This window comes from Phymastichus coffea, unplaced genomic scaffold, assembly GCF_024137745.1.
Source record: "Phymastichus coffea isolate CEN01 unplaced genomic scaffold, Cenicafe_Pcof_1.1 PCOF00069, whole genome shotgun sequence".
In the NCBI taxonomy this organism is placed as follows: domain Eukaryota; kingdom Metazoa; phylum Arthropoda; class Insecta; order Hymenoptera; family Eulophidae; genus Phymastichus; species Phymastichus coffea.
This window is the reverse complement of record NW_026706880.1, coordinates 190,106-205,171: the sequence shown is the minus strand read 5'-3', so window position 1 is coordinate 205,171 and position 15,066 is coordinate 190,106. Positions and strand designations below refer to the sequence as shown.

General features: G+C 34.9%; 2 protein-coding genes across 23 annotated transcripts in view; one reads left to right on the top strand and one right to left on the bottom strand.

The window, feature by feature from the left end:
• The window catches only part of LOC131667686 (uncharacterized), a 61,017-nt gene extending 54,382 nt beyond the window's left edge, over positions 1-6,635 (top strand). The window contains exon 3 of the mRNA XM_058941282.1: positions 1,746-6,635. Within this exon, the coding sequence (XP_058797265.1) occupies positions 1,746-3,335 (1,590 nt within the window). The 3' untranslated portion in view covers positions 3,336-6,635. The remainder of the gene's footprint in view (positions 1-1,745) is intronic.
• Positions 6,636-12,028: 5,393 nt separating this feature from the next.
• Positions 12,029-15,066, bottom strand: part of LOC131667694 (NAD kinase-like) — a 28,078-nt gene continuing 25,040 nt past the window's right edge. For 5 of the 22 annotated variants that reach the window (XM_058941303.1, XM_058941297.1, XM_058941299.1 and 2 more), the window contains 4 exons: positions 14,826-14,997; positions 14,049-14,401; positions 13,697-13,779; positions 12,035-12,810 (listed from right to left, as the gene is read on the bottom strand). In XM_058941303.1, coding sequence (XP_058797286.1) covers positions 12,618-12,810; positions 13,697-13,779; positions 14,049-14,401; positions 14,826-14,997 — 801 coding nt within the window. In that variant the 3' untranslated portion in view covers positions 12,035-12,617. Of the gene's footprint in view, positions 12,811-13,696; positions 13,780-13,828; positions 13,912-14,048; positions 14,402-14,825; positions 14,998-15,066 lie in introns of all 22 variants that reach the window. The other 17 variants (XM_058941300.1, XM_058941304.1, XM_058941306.1 and 14 more) reach the window with 12 other exon arrangements.

The following is a 15,066-nucleotide window of genomic DNA, read 5'->3' as shown; positions in this document are numbered from 1 at the left end:
TCCCATATATAATATCTACGGATAAATAATCCAGTTACATAAATCTTTTCAAGAATATGTTTGGAATAAATATTAGGCCGCCGCGCGAGAGAGTATGCACATTTTTCCAAGCTCTCCGATTGCAATCCAGCAACCATAAAGACCAAAGCGCTTTGTCACGTCGACCACAAACTGCGAGTTTCACTTCCGCTGAAAAGGACATACAGATGATTTTCGCGGTACGGAGTGACTTTCAAATCTAATGCAACGTGTTGCTCGTGCTCACGGTCAACTTACTTGTTGCAGATCCAAGTTAATTATCAAACGTGCATTTTAAGGAAAATATCCTGTACCGTCTGTTTATTATTGTGTGTAAGCGAATAATAACAACGAAAATAATTAATTACCTCTGTTTCTAATTATTTTCAACCCTTCGATCATATTTTTTTCACACGATTATAGTCTCGCACGTAATGAAATACGATTTACGTTTGCCAGATCTTTTGCTCTGGTAATTGATGCAATTACGACGCTATTTTAAGTACATACATCTTTTGATTACAATTCAATAAATATTAGGAGAAATTAATTGGCAACTACTAGATTTTCAAAGAAAAAATTTCCGGAAGAACTTTAGTTATGGACTCTGCACTTTCTCTAAGACGTTAGATAACCTTTAATTAAAGTTGGCGCTTGCGCGAAAACACGTTGCTGTCGTCGAAACTAGTTTCATTTTGTTTAACCTATCAAATTCCATACGCTTAAAGTACTTTTTCATTAGCCTGTTTCCGTAGTAGGCCGTGGCGGTGCTGACTACGAAAAGTTTGCTAAGCTAAACAAGCTTATATGCTTGCGTTGCATGTTTGGATAAAGTAAATGCAAAAACTAGAGTGCACGGGATATTGCGCTTGTTTTCGTGTTAAATCATTATTTCACTTGATTATTATTTCTATCTATTAATTTTTCTTTTTCGCTGTGAATAAAAAAGTATCAATGAGAAATAGATGTTCAATTAAAAATTCTATATAAGTTCAAGTAAAAGAAAATCCTTACTAATTATTTCAAAACAAATTATTAAAATCAAATTCAACAATGTCTTGAAGTCATCACGATCAAATTAACATGTTAAGAAAGAAATCTTGTTATAAGAAAGAACTTTTGTAAATATTAGATCTTTTGGATTAATAAAACATACATTCAGAAGCTATTTTGAGGTAAAAATAGTCTTAATGACAAAAGAGGTACCCCATAAGTGAGGGGCATGAGAAAGTTTTTCTGACGAAAAACAGAATCTACAGCACGTGCCAAAAGCGAGTGTTATTTGAAAAAACTTATTCATGTCGCTTACACAAATTGAATTCTCTTCTGCCATTTTTAGGCGCCAACGTCGTCGTTTTGAATCGGTGTAAACAATAAAGGAATCGAAACCTTGTTTAAGGTTTTGTTTACAGATGCGTTAACCTCTTTAATCATGAATTGATTATTTGTCACTGTTAGTTAACAAAATGAATTTTGAAGAAAGATTTCTCTTTTAAAATCTTTTATCAAAGCCAATAAATCTATCATTATTGATACGTTTAACAAGTTTTTGATTCCTTTATTGACTAAATCGTTCGAAGAAAACGACATTAAGAGTTGCAAAAATAATTCATTATGAGTATGAAAAGATCACAACGTAATTGTGATTCTAAAAATTAAATGCTGATTATTAATTAATATGAGAACAAAAATTCCAATTAAATAGAAAATTATTATGTATGTTCTAGGCCGACACAGAGCCAATCTGGTGGTCATGGGTACGCGCTATAGCTGCAGAAATCGTACGTCAAACACCCTTTCGAGCACAGCGCTGTCTTAACTTCTTGGAGATTTTGACGACATGTCCTCGTGGACCTGTTCCATTACCCGACAGTCCAACTGATCAAAGGCGTCGTTCACGTAGTGAGTTACGTTGTTGGCCACACTTAAACATCGAGAAGATCGGTAATGTCCACGTATTGGAAGATTCGCGACGACGCGCAAGAAGCGAATTGCGTGGCTGGTCTAGCAGTAACTCAAGCGACGAGGATTTGGGAGTTGGCAAAGACCAGGGTATAATGCAAACGCGAGCTTGGGGTTGTAGTGAGAGTAGTGAAGGTAGCGATGATAGTTTACCCTGGGGTGCTGGTCCATGCAGGTCAAGTGTTGATTCGGTAGACTCAGCTATTTCTATGACAGAACCACCCACCACCAGAGAACAGAGGATGCAGAGGTACAAAGAAGCTAGAAGAAGGGAGAACGAGGCTAGAAGAAGACAAGTTTTAGAGGAGGATGCAAGGAGAAGAAAAGCTTGCAGAGCTGCCGAGGAAAACAACAATGATATTCTACATAGAAGTTCCAAAATCAGAACCAGACTCTTCGCGAAAGAGGATGATGATCTGTCACTAAACAGCTCTCTTAAAAAGGAATATACTGTGACCAAACTCGGTACTTTGTCATCTAGAATTGAGGATTCTCTGACGTCTAAAGAGAAACTTCCTCCAGTTAGAACTTTGAACGACATCACCACCACCGTAAGGTTTGAGGAAACAAGAGTCTACGCACCAGACGACAATAGGAATAATAACAGTAATTCCAGGAATAATCAAATAAATAGTATGCTCACAAACAATACAGTCAAACCTGGTATCCTCAGAACCGATACTATTGAAAGAAAGAGTAGGGCACGAGAACGTCGTTGTGTACGAGAGAGAGGTTCTTTGATGTCTTTACCAGTCATCATCTCCAATGGTAACAACAATATAGAAACACTCAAAGAACGAAAAGAGCGTCTAACGATTACTCGAATACCAATCAAATTCCCGGAAATCATTGTTGATTGCGTAGATGGTGTTAAGTCTCCCAGGACACCTTTAGCTACCAACATATCCCTCTCCCTTTACCGCGAACCTCCGTGCGAGGAAGATGTTGCCAGACTTTTAGAACGCTGTCAGAGGGTAGATCGTTACGTTCCGGTTCGCGAGAAATTAACTCTGTTTGAATCTTTATCTCGTATGGGTGGTCGTTTAGCCAGGAGTACCGAAGATCTTGGGCGCTCGAGTTCTAATCCTAGCCCTAAAGGCAAACAAAGGGCTAGGTCGTTGCACGATTTGAACAGAGGATTAAAGGCAGTGCCTGTACGTGAAATGTGCAGGTTTTTCGAGAATGGTAGTCCCGATAACGAGACTCCCGTGAAAAAAGATCCAACGAGAACGAGATTTAACGACTTCACACTTACGAATACTGGACGAAGTCCATCGACGTGGAAAGATCCACCGAAAAATCCCAATGCTCCCTGTATCAGGATGTCTGCTAGAAGGAAGCATTACGCCAAATAATATGTTGTTTTTTCTTTCGTCGGGTTTTGTTATATATCGTTCGAAGTATAAACCGTGCGCAGCGCGAATTCATAATTAATTTTGACTATTTATAATTTCTTTTTTCTACGTGTACGTGCGTGTATGCGTGTGTATGTGTGTTAGTACGAGCGTTCTTTATGTGTGTGTATTGTTCTTCTGCTGTACTTTTTGTGCGTTGATGATTATTTTACGATCAATTTACATGATAACCAGCTCGGTGTAATTAACCATGGGATCATGGGAAAATTTCATTGGCTTCTTTTGCTGCCAGTATTGTGGCGCTGTTGCTGGTGCTGTTCTGATACGAAAGTAATTCTATTCTTTCTATAATAAATAATTTTGCGCGCTACCGTTGTGCATAAGTCGCAAGTGTGAGAAGCTACACAATTGTTTCCTCAGTATTCATCGCCTTCCGATGCTTCTTGACTTTTATTTTTCTTCAACTTTGGAAGCAACAATAGCTCGATCATTATCTATGTTTTTCTTGTTTTCTTTCTCTCTAAGCTGATTATTAATCGTCGCGTATATTTTATAGTGAGCAAAAGAATATTCTCAGAATTGTAATAAATGAATAATTGTTGTATATATTTACTTTATGTTGTAAGTGTATCATTGTATGCTTATAATTTTCAAGTTTTGGTAAAAATCGTTGATGAAATTAGAAAAAATGGAATTTGAATGCAATATGTATTGTGGAAAATCACCTAAGGCGGCACTAGTGATATCGATCGAAAAAGAATATTTGAATTAGTCTGAAACATACTGTGATGGTTTTTCATGTTTATAAATTATTGATGACGCTTACCTTTAACAATACTAATGAAAAATATGCTTTTGAAGATCGTTTCTGGCTGCTGCGGCTTATTAAAACAATCGACGCATTCTTTAAATTGACTTTTTTCATAATAAATTGTTTATTTATTAAATTTTCCGTTTTTTTTTACTTTCGATCTATGACGCGTGTTCTATTTATCGAAAAAAAAGAAAGCTCGGTACGTGTCTTCGATAAATATAACAGTATATGCGTATCTTTTTGCGTCATTGATCAACAAACGGAGGGAGAAGCAATTAATCGAAACTCGATTGAACGAACAAACGAGCGAGCGTGAGCACTTCTAGAACCAAGAGAAGACGAAAGGAGAAGAAAAAAATGTTAAGCCGGTACTTTATGCTGCACAGCGCGGCTAAGAGAAAGTCGATTTGTTGTTTGCTCGTGCGTCGACAAAAGCAGTCGAGCGTCCCCGGATTTTGATAAGAAATTAACGATGCCCGATACACACAAGAACTTGCTTTGAAAACACGCAGGCGTGAAAAGTCAATCGACAAAGAAACCTTCCAAATGAACATCGACCGAGAGAGACAATCGATGCTTCATCGCTCGACATGCAAGTATGACGTCTGATGAGTTCGTTAACACGGCAACCGTTGTTGGAATGTTTTAATTTTGATTTTCCAGTTGACCTTGAATAATAAAAGGGGCCAGACCCCTCGATGATGATGCTCAATTTTTCCGCTAAGCGTACGGAAGATTATATGGTCCCACTCGAATATTCGTGGATAAAATCTTTCTAATGCTCTTAAAGAAATTATACCTTGATAACGTAATGAAAAAAGATTTCATTTTGTAAATTAAATCCTCTTTTAAGTATCGAACGGTTCTTACAATGTCGTATGAAATAAATTTTGTTTTCTAATTACTGAGTAGGTAATAGCTATTGTTTTTTGAATTAGTGTTTTTTGTAAAATGAACAGCACATATTACTCATTATTTGGAAAACACCATTTGAGATTACACAATAGAAACGAAATTAATTTTTGCGCCTCATAGCGATTATCCTAAAAGACTTTCCTGTCTTTGTGACCTAGTAAGAATGTTTCCTTGGCAAGACTTGCAGCGTATAAGCTTTCATTATGAATCAAGGTTAAAACAAAATCGGCTTAAGTAACAGTAAAGGTAAAAGAAAAGTTTGAGCATCGAGAACGAGATAAGATCTTTTAGCCTTACACACAATTCCACTTTATACAGAGTGCGTGTATAACAGTTGAGTCGCATCAATCGTGGGTCGACTTTTCCTGCCGAACTCTCAAGGGAAAATGGAGATCAATGGGATTCGGAAGCGACCTTGCAATTCGCAGTTACTCGACCCGGAAAAATCTCACTTCCTGTATGCTCGTGTGCGCGCATCGTTCATTTCCCGTCTGTAGTTTGCCGCGCAATCGGGTCAGTTGGCATCCGGTACGTAACAGATACATGTAACAACGCGGAGCGATCGAAAAAAAAAGGGAAAGAAAATGATCGCATACACTTTTTGTTTTGAACAACGAGCTGGTTTTTATGGGAAATCCTTCGTGCGAGAGGTGTCAAAAACGGAAACGATTGAAATATCAGCAGCTTCTCACGATCGTAGCCAGCGTTAACGACTTGAGAAATGAGTGAAAGCGCAACAACACAGCGCGCCGGCAAATATAATTGTATGACAATGTGTGTACACTGAGTGAGACAGTGCGTTTTAGTCTTTTCACGTTTACATGTATCATAACCGCTCATCTTGTAAGATATATACTCGTTTTATTTAAGTCGCACTCATTATCCATGCACCAGGCCTCTGAAACGAGCGCTTAGGCTCACGAGTTCTCTGTTTCTTCCCGTCTTTTCGTCGTCGTCGGCATCTAAGAGAATGTGCAAAGTAGCCTCCATAGAATTTATAATCGAACTTAGATTTTATAAGAACTGTATATAAACATATTATTCGTATAACTCAGTAAAATACGGAACTCAATGATTTCATTGCACACTGTCATTGAAAGAAACAATTTGAATGGTGCAATTACATCAAAAAAATAAGATCACCACAGTATGCGCAAACACGTGTTTTAACCAACGTCGCGTTTGTTAAAACAAAAAAAAAGTAAATAAATAAATAAAAATAATAAATAAAGTCGACGGTCGCATCGACCGTTCGCCAAAGAGGTTCTCTAGTCCCTCGTGCATGTCGTGATGTCTGTGTGACACACGAGGAATCTACGAAAAATAAGGAGGTGCGGACGAGCCAAGAGAATTTGCGTCTCTTCGTCTCTTCGCTTTCCCTCTCGTTTTTTGCGTGCGTACTTTTAAATGCATAACTCACATTACACACTCATACATACATTACGTTTATTAAGAAAGGTAAGTGATAAATCAGTGACGAGCGCTAATTGCGCACGCGCCGCTAAGTTTCTATTTGTATTTACGTTTGTTATACTGTAATGATATAGAAAAAAAGGACGAATAATAGCCGTTATATAAAGGATTAAACCATTGTCTTCTTCTCTATTGCCTGTCCGCATCACCCTTTACTTCCTTGTCATTCTTTCTTGAATTTTTCCTTGCGCGACAAAGCAGATATTTGTTTACTTAACAGCAATCAGAATGATTGGGTAAGTGCAATGTATCGCTTTTTTTTCAAGAAAAACTTTCATTGAAATTCTATTTTTTCTATTTTTTATTCAGTTTATTAAGCATTGTATGCTTTCTATGAAACTTTTGGCGAGTGAAAATTCTGATTACGTGAGCTAACTATGCCAATGGGTCATAGATTTGATGTAATGCTATTAAGTGAAAATTAAGTGAATTTCTTTCATAAATTATGCAATTCATAAAAATATGTCTATAATATTACGTATTACAAGAATAAAATTACAAATAGTATTTTAATTGATACTGAGTCTAGGAAAATATTAGAAAAAGCAACAGTAAAATTATAATCATAATAAATTCGACAATGAGAAACATTTGACTCATCGGCGGACGGATTTGGGTAAGTATCTTTCAACAACCATGAGTTCAACGCTGTATGTATCTTTTTTAAATTTCAGAATAGCCATAAATGTAAATAATCTTATGAAAATTCTCAAGTTCACTTCCGCAATAGCAATTGTCTTTCGCTCGTTAAACGATGCTTGAAAACTTTCGAATGCGGAAGCTGCAATGTTCGTGATAACCGTCGTCTATAGCTAGATAGGAGATCCTTGGACTTCATTTTCCTTGAAAACCTTAATTTTCCATATTTTTATAAAACGTACTATCACTTTTGGCTTACTAGATCGTATCCATCCGAGAAATACACTGTTGAGATGAAGCTCTTCCACAATGTGTCCGCGCCGTGTAATATATTTTACGCAATTCTCATCGAACAATTAAGACGGTTAAGCTTATCAAGTTAAAGTGAAGCTTGTCTACGTTTTTTAATTACCAATCTAATGCTATATAACGAGCGATCTCTTCCCGATTTCACGCCAAGAACTACTATATAGTATACAATGCACCGAGAATTTCGCTTCCTGATGTATATTTTTCGAAAGTCTTGCGTGTTATTTCCCGCGCGGTTTTTCTCTAATTGACTTGATTGCAAACATTGCTGAAGAGCTTGCTTATCAATTTGATTTGGTATGTTCATTTGGCGCTTTGGACTTCGTGCATTTAGATATAATGCCAATTGCTTTTTTCCTTCGTATAATGGAATGTAGTTTCACTTTTATCCGATTTTCCGGTGATAACCTTTTTCTTTTTCGGATTTGCAAATTGATTTGAATGTTTAAAAGCGATCGCTGGATTTTCGTCATTGTTGGACAATGCGGTGGAGTTTCAACGTTAAATTTTGATGTGCCTTCTCTGCTGTTCCTACTACTTTCTCTTGTTCGATTAACGAATACTCTAATTGCAGATTATGTAGATATAGAAGTTTGAATTTCTTTTGAAAATAATAAAAGGAGTTCATTAACGTATCATTTACACGTAAGTCAGGATTTACCGTACGCTTTGCAATAAATTTTAATAATTAAACACTAATTTGGATTTCTTACTATTTACCATAAAACAGTTTTTAAAATCAGAAGAAAAATTATTTTAAAAATTTCAACTAATGAAGTGCAAATATGAACTGAAGATGAATGGGACTTATATCACTTAAGATGACCCTTGTAATTAAGGTAGTTCAGCTATTGTTCTTGAGTCAAAGTAGCATCTTCAATGAAAATCGTTTATTAGTGCATTTACTCGTATTGTGCAAACTTATAATTCATTGATACCCGAAAGTCGCCACTAATTCTACTTTATTTGTTTTATTATATGATTTGTCTGTGAGCTGATTTGATTTATAAAAATTAATCGAAATTTTCGACGTTTAACATAAATGACTCTTTTGGTACCGCAACAACATAATATTTTCTACGCGGTAAAATGTTTTAATTAGTATTATTAGGTTTAGTTTTTCGTCCGAAGTATTAAAAAAGCAAAATAGTCTTGAATTTGCTGCATAATTAATATAAGAACTGTTTCTGTAGTGTATTTCGTTTAAAATGTAAATCATATGCACACTTCGGTGTCGGGACAATCATTAAATCATCAAAGAGAAATGTGAAATTGGGGAATCCGTTGGGCGGTGACTACGCAATAAATCCGAATATCTTCTGATCCTATAGATTGTCAGATGTACGCTCGCGAGTAGGTAAATTATATAAAAAAGAGAAAAATAATCGGTTCGAAGGAAGAGAAGCGTCATCACCTCATTACATTTTCAAGTTGATATATGGCTATACCTACAGACGTCATATTTATTTAGTGATTTCTTCCAAGAAAATCGTTGATGATGATCATTATGGTGTGTGTGCGGGGAAAATGTGTATTGTCGGTTAATTAAATTGAACGAGTGAAATGGAAAACGCATAGATAAGCGGCAGACACGTGCGCGGTAAGATTATAGAAAGAGAAACTCGAAACTAACGCGCGCCTAATAGGATTTCCAAAGGCTGTATTCATTCTCTACTCCGATACACCGTTGCGCTTCTATTGTTGTTATATATACACTACTCTGATTTATTTTGCGCGCTTGCTTAAGATGCGAGAATGAATTAAGTGTCCGGGAGAGTTTCTAACTTAGTGTTATGTATGAGGTGTTGTGCATTAGAATTGTATCTCTAGCCCGGCGATTTTTATCGGCCATTCATAGGTACGTGTATATAGTCCAGTCTCTGCACACTTTAATTCTTTCTATTTTACATACTCGGAAGAAGAATTTGATCTTTTATTTTCAAATAATTTCATTTTATTTATATCTTATCACAATCCTAAACTGGTAATTTTTAGTATAAAGACATTTTTGTATTGCGAAAAATTTTTTCAACGTGCAAGAAAACTATACATGACTAAACATTGAAAAGCCTTATTTAAAAAAAAACTTATTTTTAAAAAGATACAAAAGTAAAAAGTTTGCTTGTTAAAAAAATGTAATTGTCTTGTACCGCCTCCTTCGTCACCCGGCCTTTCGAAACCAAATGATGGATAACAGCTACTGTGTAATCGTCGAAGTTGATTTCATTGACATATTTTTATTTTAGTAACATTTTTTCTTGTTTTAAGAAGCTTGTTAGTCTAAATTATGTAAAATAAAATATAAAGTTTCTTCATCTTAAAACCTATATTAAGCTCCAAAGATTTTTTTCTGAAAAACAGAGTAATTATTGCTGATCCTAAGAATTTCTTTTTAAAATCTACAATGTAGCGTGAGAAAAGTTTCTTAAATTTAAGCAAACAAATTTTTTTTCAATTATTAAACTACAATTGATGAAAAATTTGATAAAATTATAGCTGATTATCTGAAGTAAAATTCCATATCGAAAAGGGGAGTTTTCAAATTTCGTGCAGTTCAGACAAAAGCGTACAATATTCAATTCCAAGCGCTTTCAGTCTATACGTATTTCATGAAATTCAAATGATGACTTTATTGAAAATAGATTCATGGAAACTCTTGTTTGAAAAACACGTGTCACAGGCTAATCTGAATAAATGTTCCATAAACGAAAACTAGACGCCGTACGAAATTAGAAACGAAACTGTCAATCGCAAAAGGAAAGAGTCGGCGAGAGAAACACACGCGCGTGTACGTACGTATATTCGAGATCGGTTTTTGCGCTTGAAATAAATCGAGTGAACTGGCCTTGATATTACACGTTGGCTATGTGTATAGATCGATCTTCCGATCGAGAAAGTCGCCGCTGTGATGGTGTGTGTCTCGTGAAATCGATTGCGTTCACCTGGTACGCGTGAACGAGTTGCTCTCTGCAGATCTCTGTTTACAATGTGTGTGTGTGTGTGTGTGTGTGTACTGCAAACCAACGTTGATCCTGGAGCAACAGCCTCGTAATCTGCAACTCAACGCAAAACAGCCTTTCCGATTACTACATTATTATACGTTTTCAGCGCCTTCCTTTTTTTCGACGTTCTGCTTTATCTCAACTGCTATACGCTTGATTGATGGTAATTGGAGAGATTCTACAAAGGATGCTTGTGCGCGTTGCTTTTCGAGGGTAGAATCAAGGATACACTTCTTGGCATTTTACACTGTAGTTATTATAATAAAGGTATGCGTGTGTTCGATTTTATATCATATCATCATATATCAACGTTTTTGCGTATATCATAAAGTTTCTCGAGATATCGTTTAAACCAAGGATTCAGAAATTTTTTATTGAACGCAAATTTTCTTGATTTATCATTAAATATTCTCAATTTTAACATGATGGATCAGCCACTAATGGAAGAGAGATAATTCAACGAAACTTTGTATGCTGTTTTCTCATAACGAGTAATGGGCTTCAAACACATAGGAGGATAATTGTCTGGAACAGCTCATCGGACTTATATAAAGAAATATATCAATTCAATAAAGATTATGGTATATTGCGAATCTTTCTTTACAAGCAAGACATGTATTACGTAAGTGTAATAAATGACTAAAATAACCCACGATGTGAATACTTATAATGACTGTGCCCTTACTTTGTTTTTAATTGAGGAATATTGTTCAATATTTCGTAAACAGCAACCATTATTTTTACTTCGATGCAAGAAAATCTTAATATTTATAAAGTATTCAAAATTTTTTCAATTTTTAGAAAAAACATAGATTTCATAATTTATACTTAGATAATAAAATTCTGCAACAATTTACTTTGTCTAGTTTATTTATTTATTTAAAAAGGAAGTTTTTGATGATATCTGCAAAACGAAACTTCACCTTTCTGTAATTGCTCTTCTGTAGTTTTAATAAGTCTAAAATTATTTTTAAAATAATTTCCATTCATGACGGCCATAAAACTTGAAGTAAAAGTTTGTGCTAATGAATAGTAATATCAATTGACTACTTTCATCAATTAATGATCTAAATTATGTGATGAACGTGAAATGTTAACTGAACGCACATATTTATCAACTTTACCGACGTTAATGTTCACATTATCAATAGATCTGACATCAATGTGCAACATAGATATTCTTTGTCGATTTTTTATATTTATTATATCATTGTGATATTGTTAACGGAGATGACTTTTAAAGTTTAAAAATATATGTGGAAAATGAAATTATTATTTGTATAAATCATAACGCATATTACTAATTTATATTAATTTTCAAGTAATATGTCACAACAGTAATAAAAAAATCGTAGTTATATTTGCCTAGAATCTCAGTAAGGTATAAAATTTTTTATTTGGTATATTGAAAACTAGAACTGAAATTATTCATAACATGTATTAAACTTTTAAATCAATTATTAATTAAAGACTAAGAACATTCTACATATTAATATTAAAAAGAAAATGTATATTTGCATAATCATTTTGCATAATGTATAAAATTAAGAGTAAGATACAGCAAAAATATATAAAAATTATTTTATTAAAAAGGATATAGTAAATACCATATAACATTTACAACGTAATAGATCTAAAAATGAATTCCATATTCTTACAAATAAATCTTTTATCGATGTCTAATGCATGAAAAGTAAAATCTATGAAAAACTCTCATTTTGTTTGCTTTCCAAGCTACGTAAGTATACACTGCTAAAAACCTACATGATTCTTATTATTACTTTTTTTTTGTTCTTTTGATTGATGAGGAACACAAGGTCCGTGTTATAAAATATTGTTACTTAATGTGGGTCGCTATTTGAAATTCCATGTAATAATTGCATGTAGGTTTTTTCGTTTACATCGTTTTTATATCGCTACAAAAAATTTTTCACCCTCATTCGCAATTTCCGTACATATTCGCACATATTACGTTTTACGACACACAAACTGCACACTTGCACTTGAGCTACAAAAAAAAGAAAAGAAGTATAACTATATATCGTCTCTCTTTCTCTTTTATATTTCTCATCGCTACCACTTGCGGGCGTGATTTAATGTTCCAGACTACTCGACGAGTAAAAGCCTGGTCTAGCTGTCCCTCTCAAGGCTATCCAGGGTGTCGTTACTCGACGAATGCGTAAGATCACTCAGCTCGTCTAGGTGCTTTTGACGTTTACGCACATTCCAGTGTAAGCACTCTGCCAATGAGTCGAACCAGTCAGTTATCTGGTCTGCTGCGCAAATTGACGGTACTGGGTATACCGATGTCGTCACGCTTAGGCTGAAATTTATTTATTTGTTAATTAAGTTTACTTGAATTATTTTATATTTAAAGCAGTAACCCAATAAGTTGTTGAGTAAGCTGATATTAAAAACCCCATTGTTGCAAATGTGAAATTAACTGAATAGTAATTGATGGTAACTCAACATAATAACAAATACCGATAAATTGTTCTATTTAACAGTTGCCTTCATGTTTGACATTGTTTTAGAACAGTTAGTCTTTCATATTTGCAACTATCAAGTCTGATTATCTGTAATTTACTACGTCAAGACATTTTACACAACTGACCAATTAACTAGAAATTACAACTCAACTTATTTCTTTCGATAATACTCTGGTTCAAGGCTAAATTTTTAATTGTCTGAAATTATCTTTACGCAACAATGTGCATTTTATTCATTGATTTCTAAAGAGATATTTCAATTAACAGTATGATAAGATACCCCTTTCATGCATTACGTTCATGAAGAATTCAGAGAAAAAGTGACATTAAAATCTAAGAGATACCATCACCGGAACAGCAATCCAAGCCCACAGCCCAAGTCTCTTTCGAGCAAAATTGAAATAATTGATGAGCTCTGTTTTAAATTATGGCAGTATGTATACAAAGATTGTTCTTTGAAATAGAAAATTTTAGTCCACATAAGAAATGTATATTCAATGAGGTATTATTCAATGTAGTGTACGTATTAATCAAAAGTAACGACCAAGAAAATGAATGTTTAAAGAATCATTGAACACCATTTATACCAGAATGTACACACAGATAATAAACATTAATGAAAAAAATGTTCTGGAAGAATTGAAAGTATAACAGAAAATAGCCACCGAGAGGAATTGAATGCTTTTTTGTTCTCTTGAAAGTTCAAAAAACGGGACAGACCTATCCCCAACGCGTAGCTCTTGCTGATTACGCCCGTCGAAGGAGACGTAGGCTGTGCTGCGTGCCTTGTTATTCACCACTATCTGTAATAAATGGAAAGCCACAAGATTAATAACTTTCTGAGTGGCTCACCTGTCACCGTGAAGGAGTTCCTGCCGATTTCGGCCGTCGAACGATACCCATGAGGTATTCCTACTGTCTAGTGATACTGAAATCTATTGGATAGAGTTGCATTTTAATTGATTGAAATTTTGCTATGAGTATAATTGAGGAGTCTAGGTAGCAATTATACGAAATAAATCAATGTATTTTTAAGTGATTATGTTCCCGATCTCTCTAAAAAATTAATTACCTTGAGTTCAACACCAGCTGGCACGACAATAGGCCTAAACGACAGCGAGTGTGGACAGATTGGTGTGATCATGATCGCAGGTACCGATGGATGTATCATACTGGCACCAGCAGCAACGGCATAAGCCGTTGATCCTGTAGGGGTACTGACGATGAGACCGTCACCTTGAACACTCGTCACATGTTTGCCGTCGATGAACAGGTCAATGTTGGATAAATATGGCGATGGACCACGATCAACAACAACTTCGTTGAGGACCAGAAGGTTTGTAGGTGGCTTGGCCGGTTGACCTTCTTCGCCCTTTCGCATGATTATACAACGAAGTCGACTTCTCAATGTGAGTGCTGCGTGACCTGCAAAAATTGTTTTATTTCAATAGTAATTAGTGTAGTTTAATATTAGTTATTTATATGGAAATGGGTAATATTTTAAGACATATTGCGGAATTATCAAATGTGTTTTACTAAATTATGAAAAAAGCAAGATCGATTAACAATTGCAAATAATTATTACTATAACATGATGACAATCTGCTAATTAACTGAATTATTAAACTTGCAACCTTTTGGGCAACAAATAAATTATACTTCTTATTTTTACTGAAATATGAATATCTAATCACCTTTTAATCAACATAACTTTGCAATTATGCTATTATCATCTTTTGAATATATTAAACCCAAGAAATTGAAGACATAAATAAACCGTTGCTGATGTCCAACATAATTATCGCAGTCATTCAATTAATTTTTCAGTTTGTTACGAATGACAATGTACCTTCTAAAACATTTGTAACTTGACTTTGAAAGTTATCAAACTCGAACGGTGTCAAGAATCCAAGAGAGCCTAAATGAAATGCCATAACTGGCGGAACTGACTGCTGGAACAGAAGACTAGCGTACAGCAATGTGCCGTCTCCTCCTAAACATACGATAAAGTCTATTTTGTCCTGAAATGCAAATAAATCGTTAATCAGAATAACAAAATCTTCACATCAGTGCACGTATCACCTTAAAAC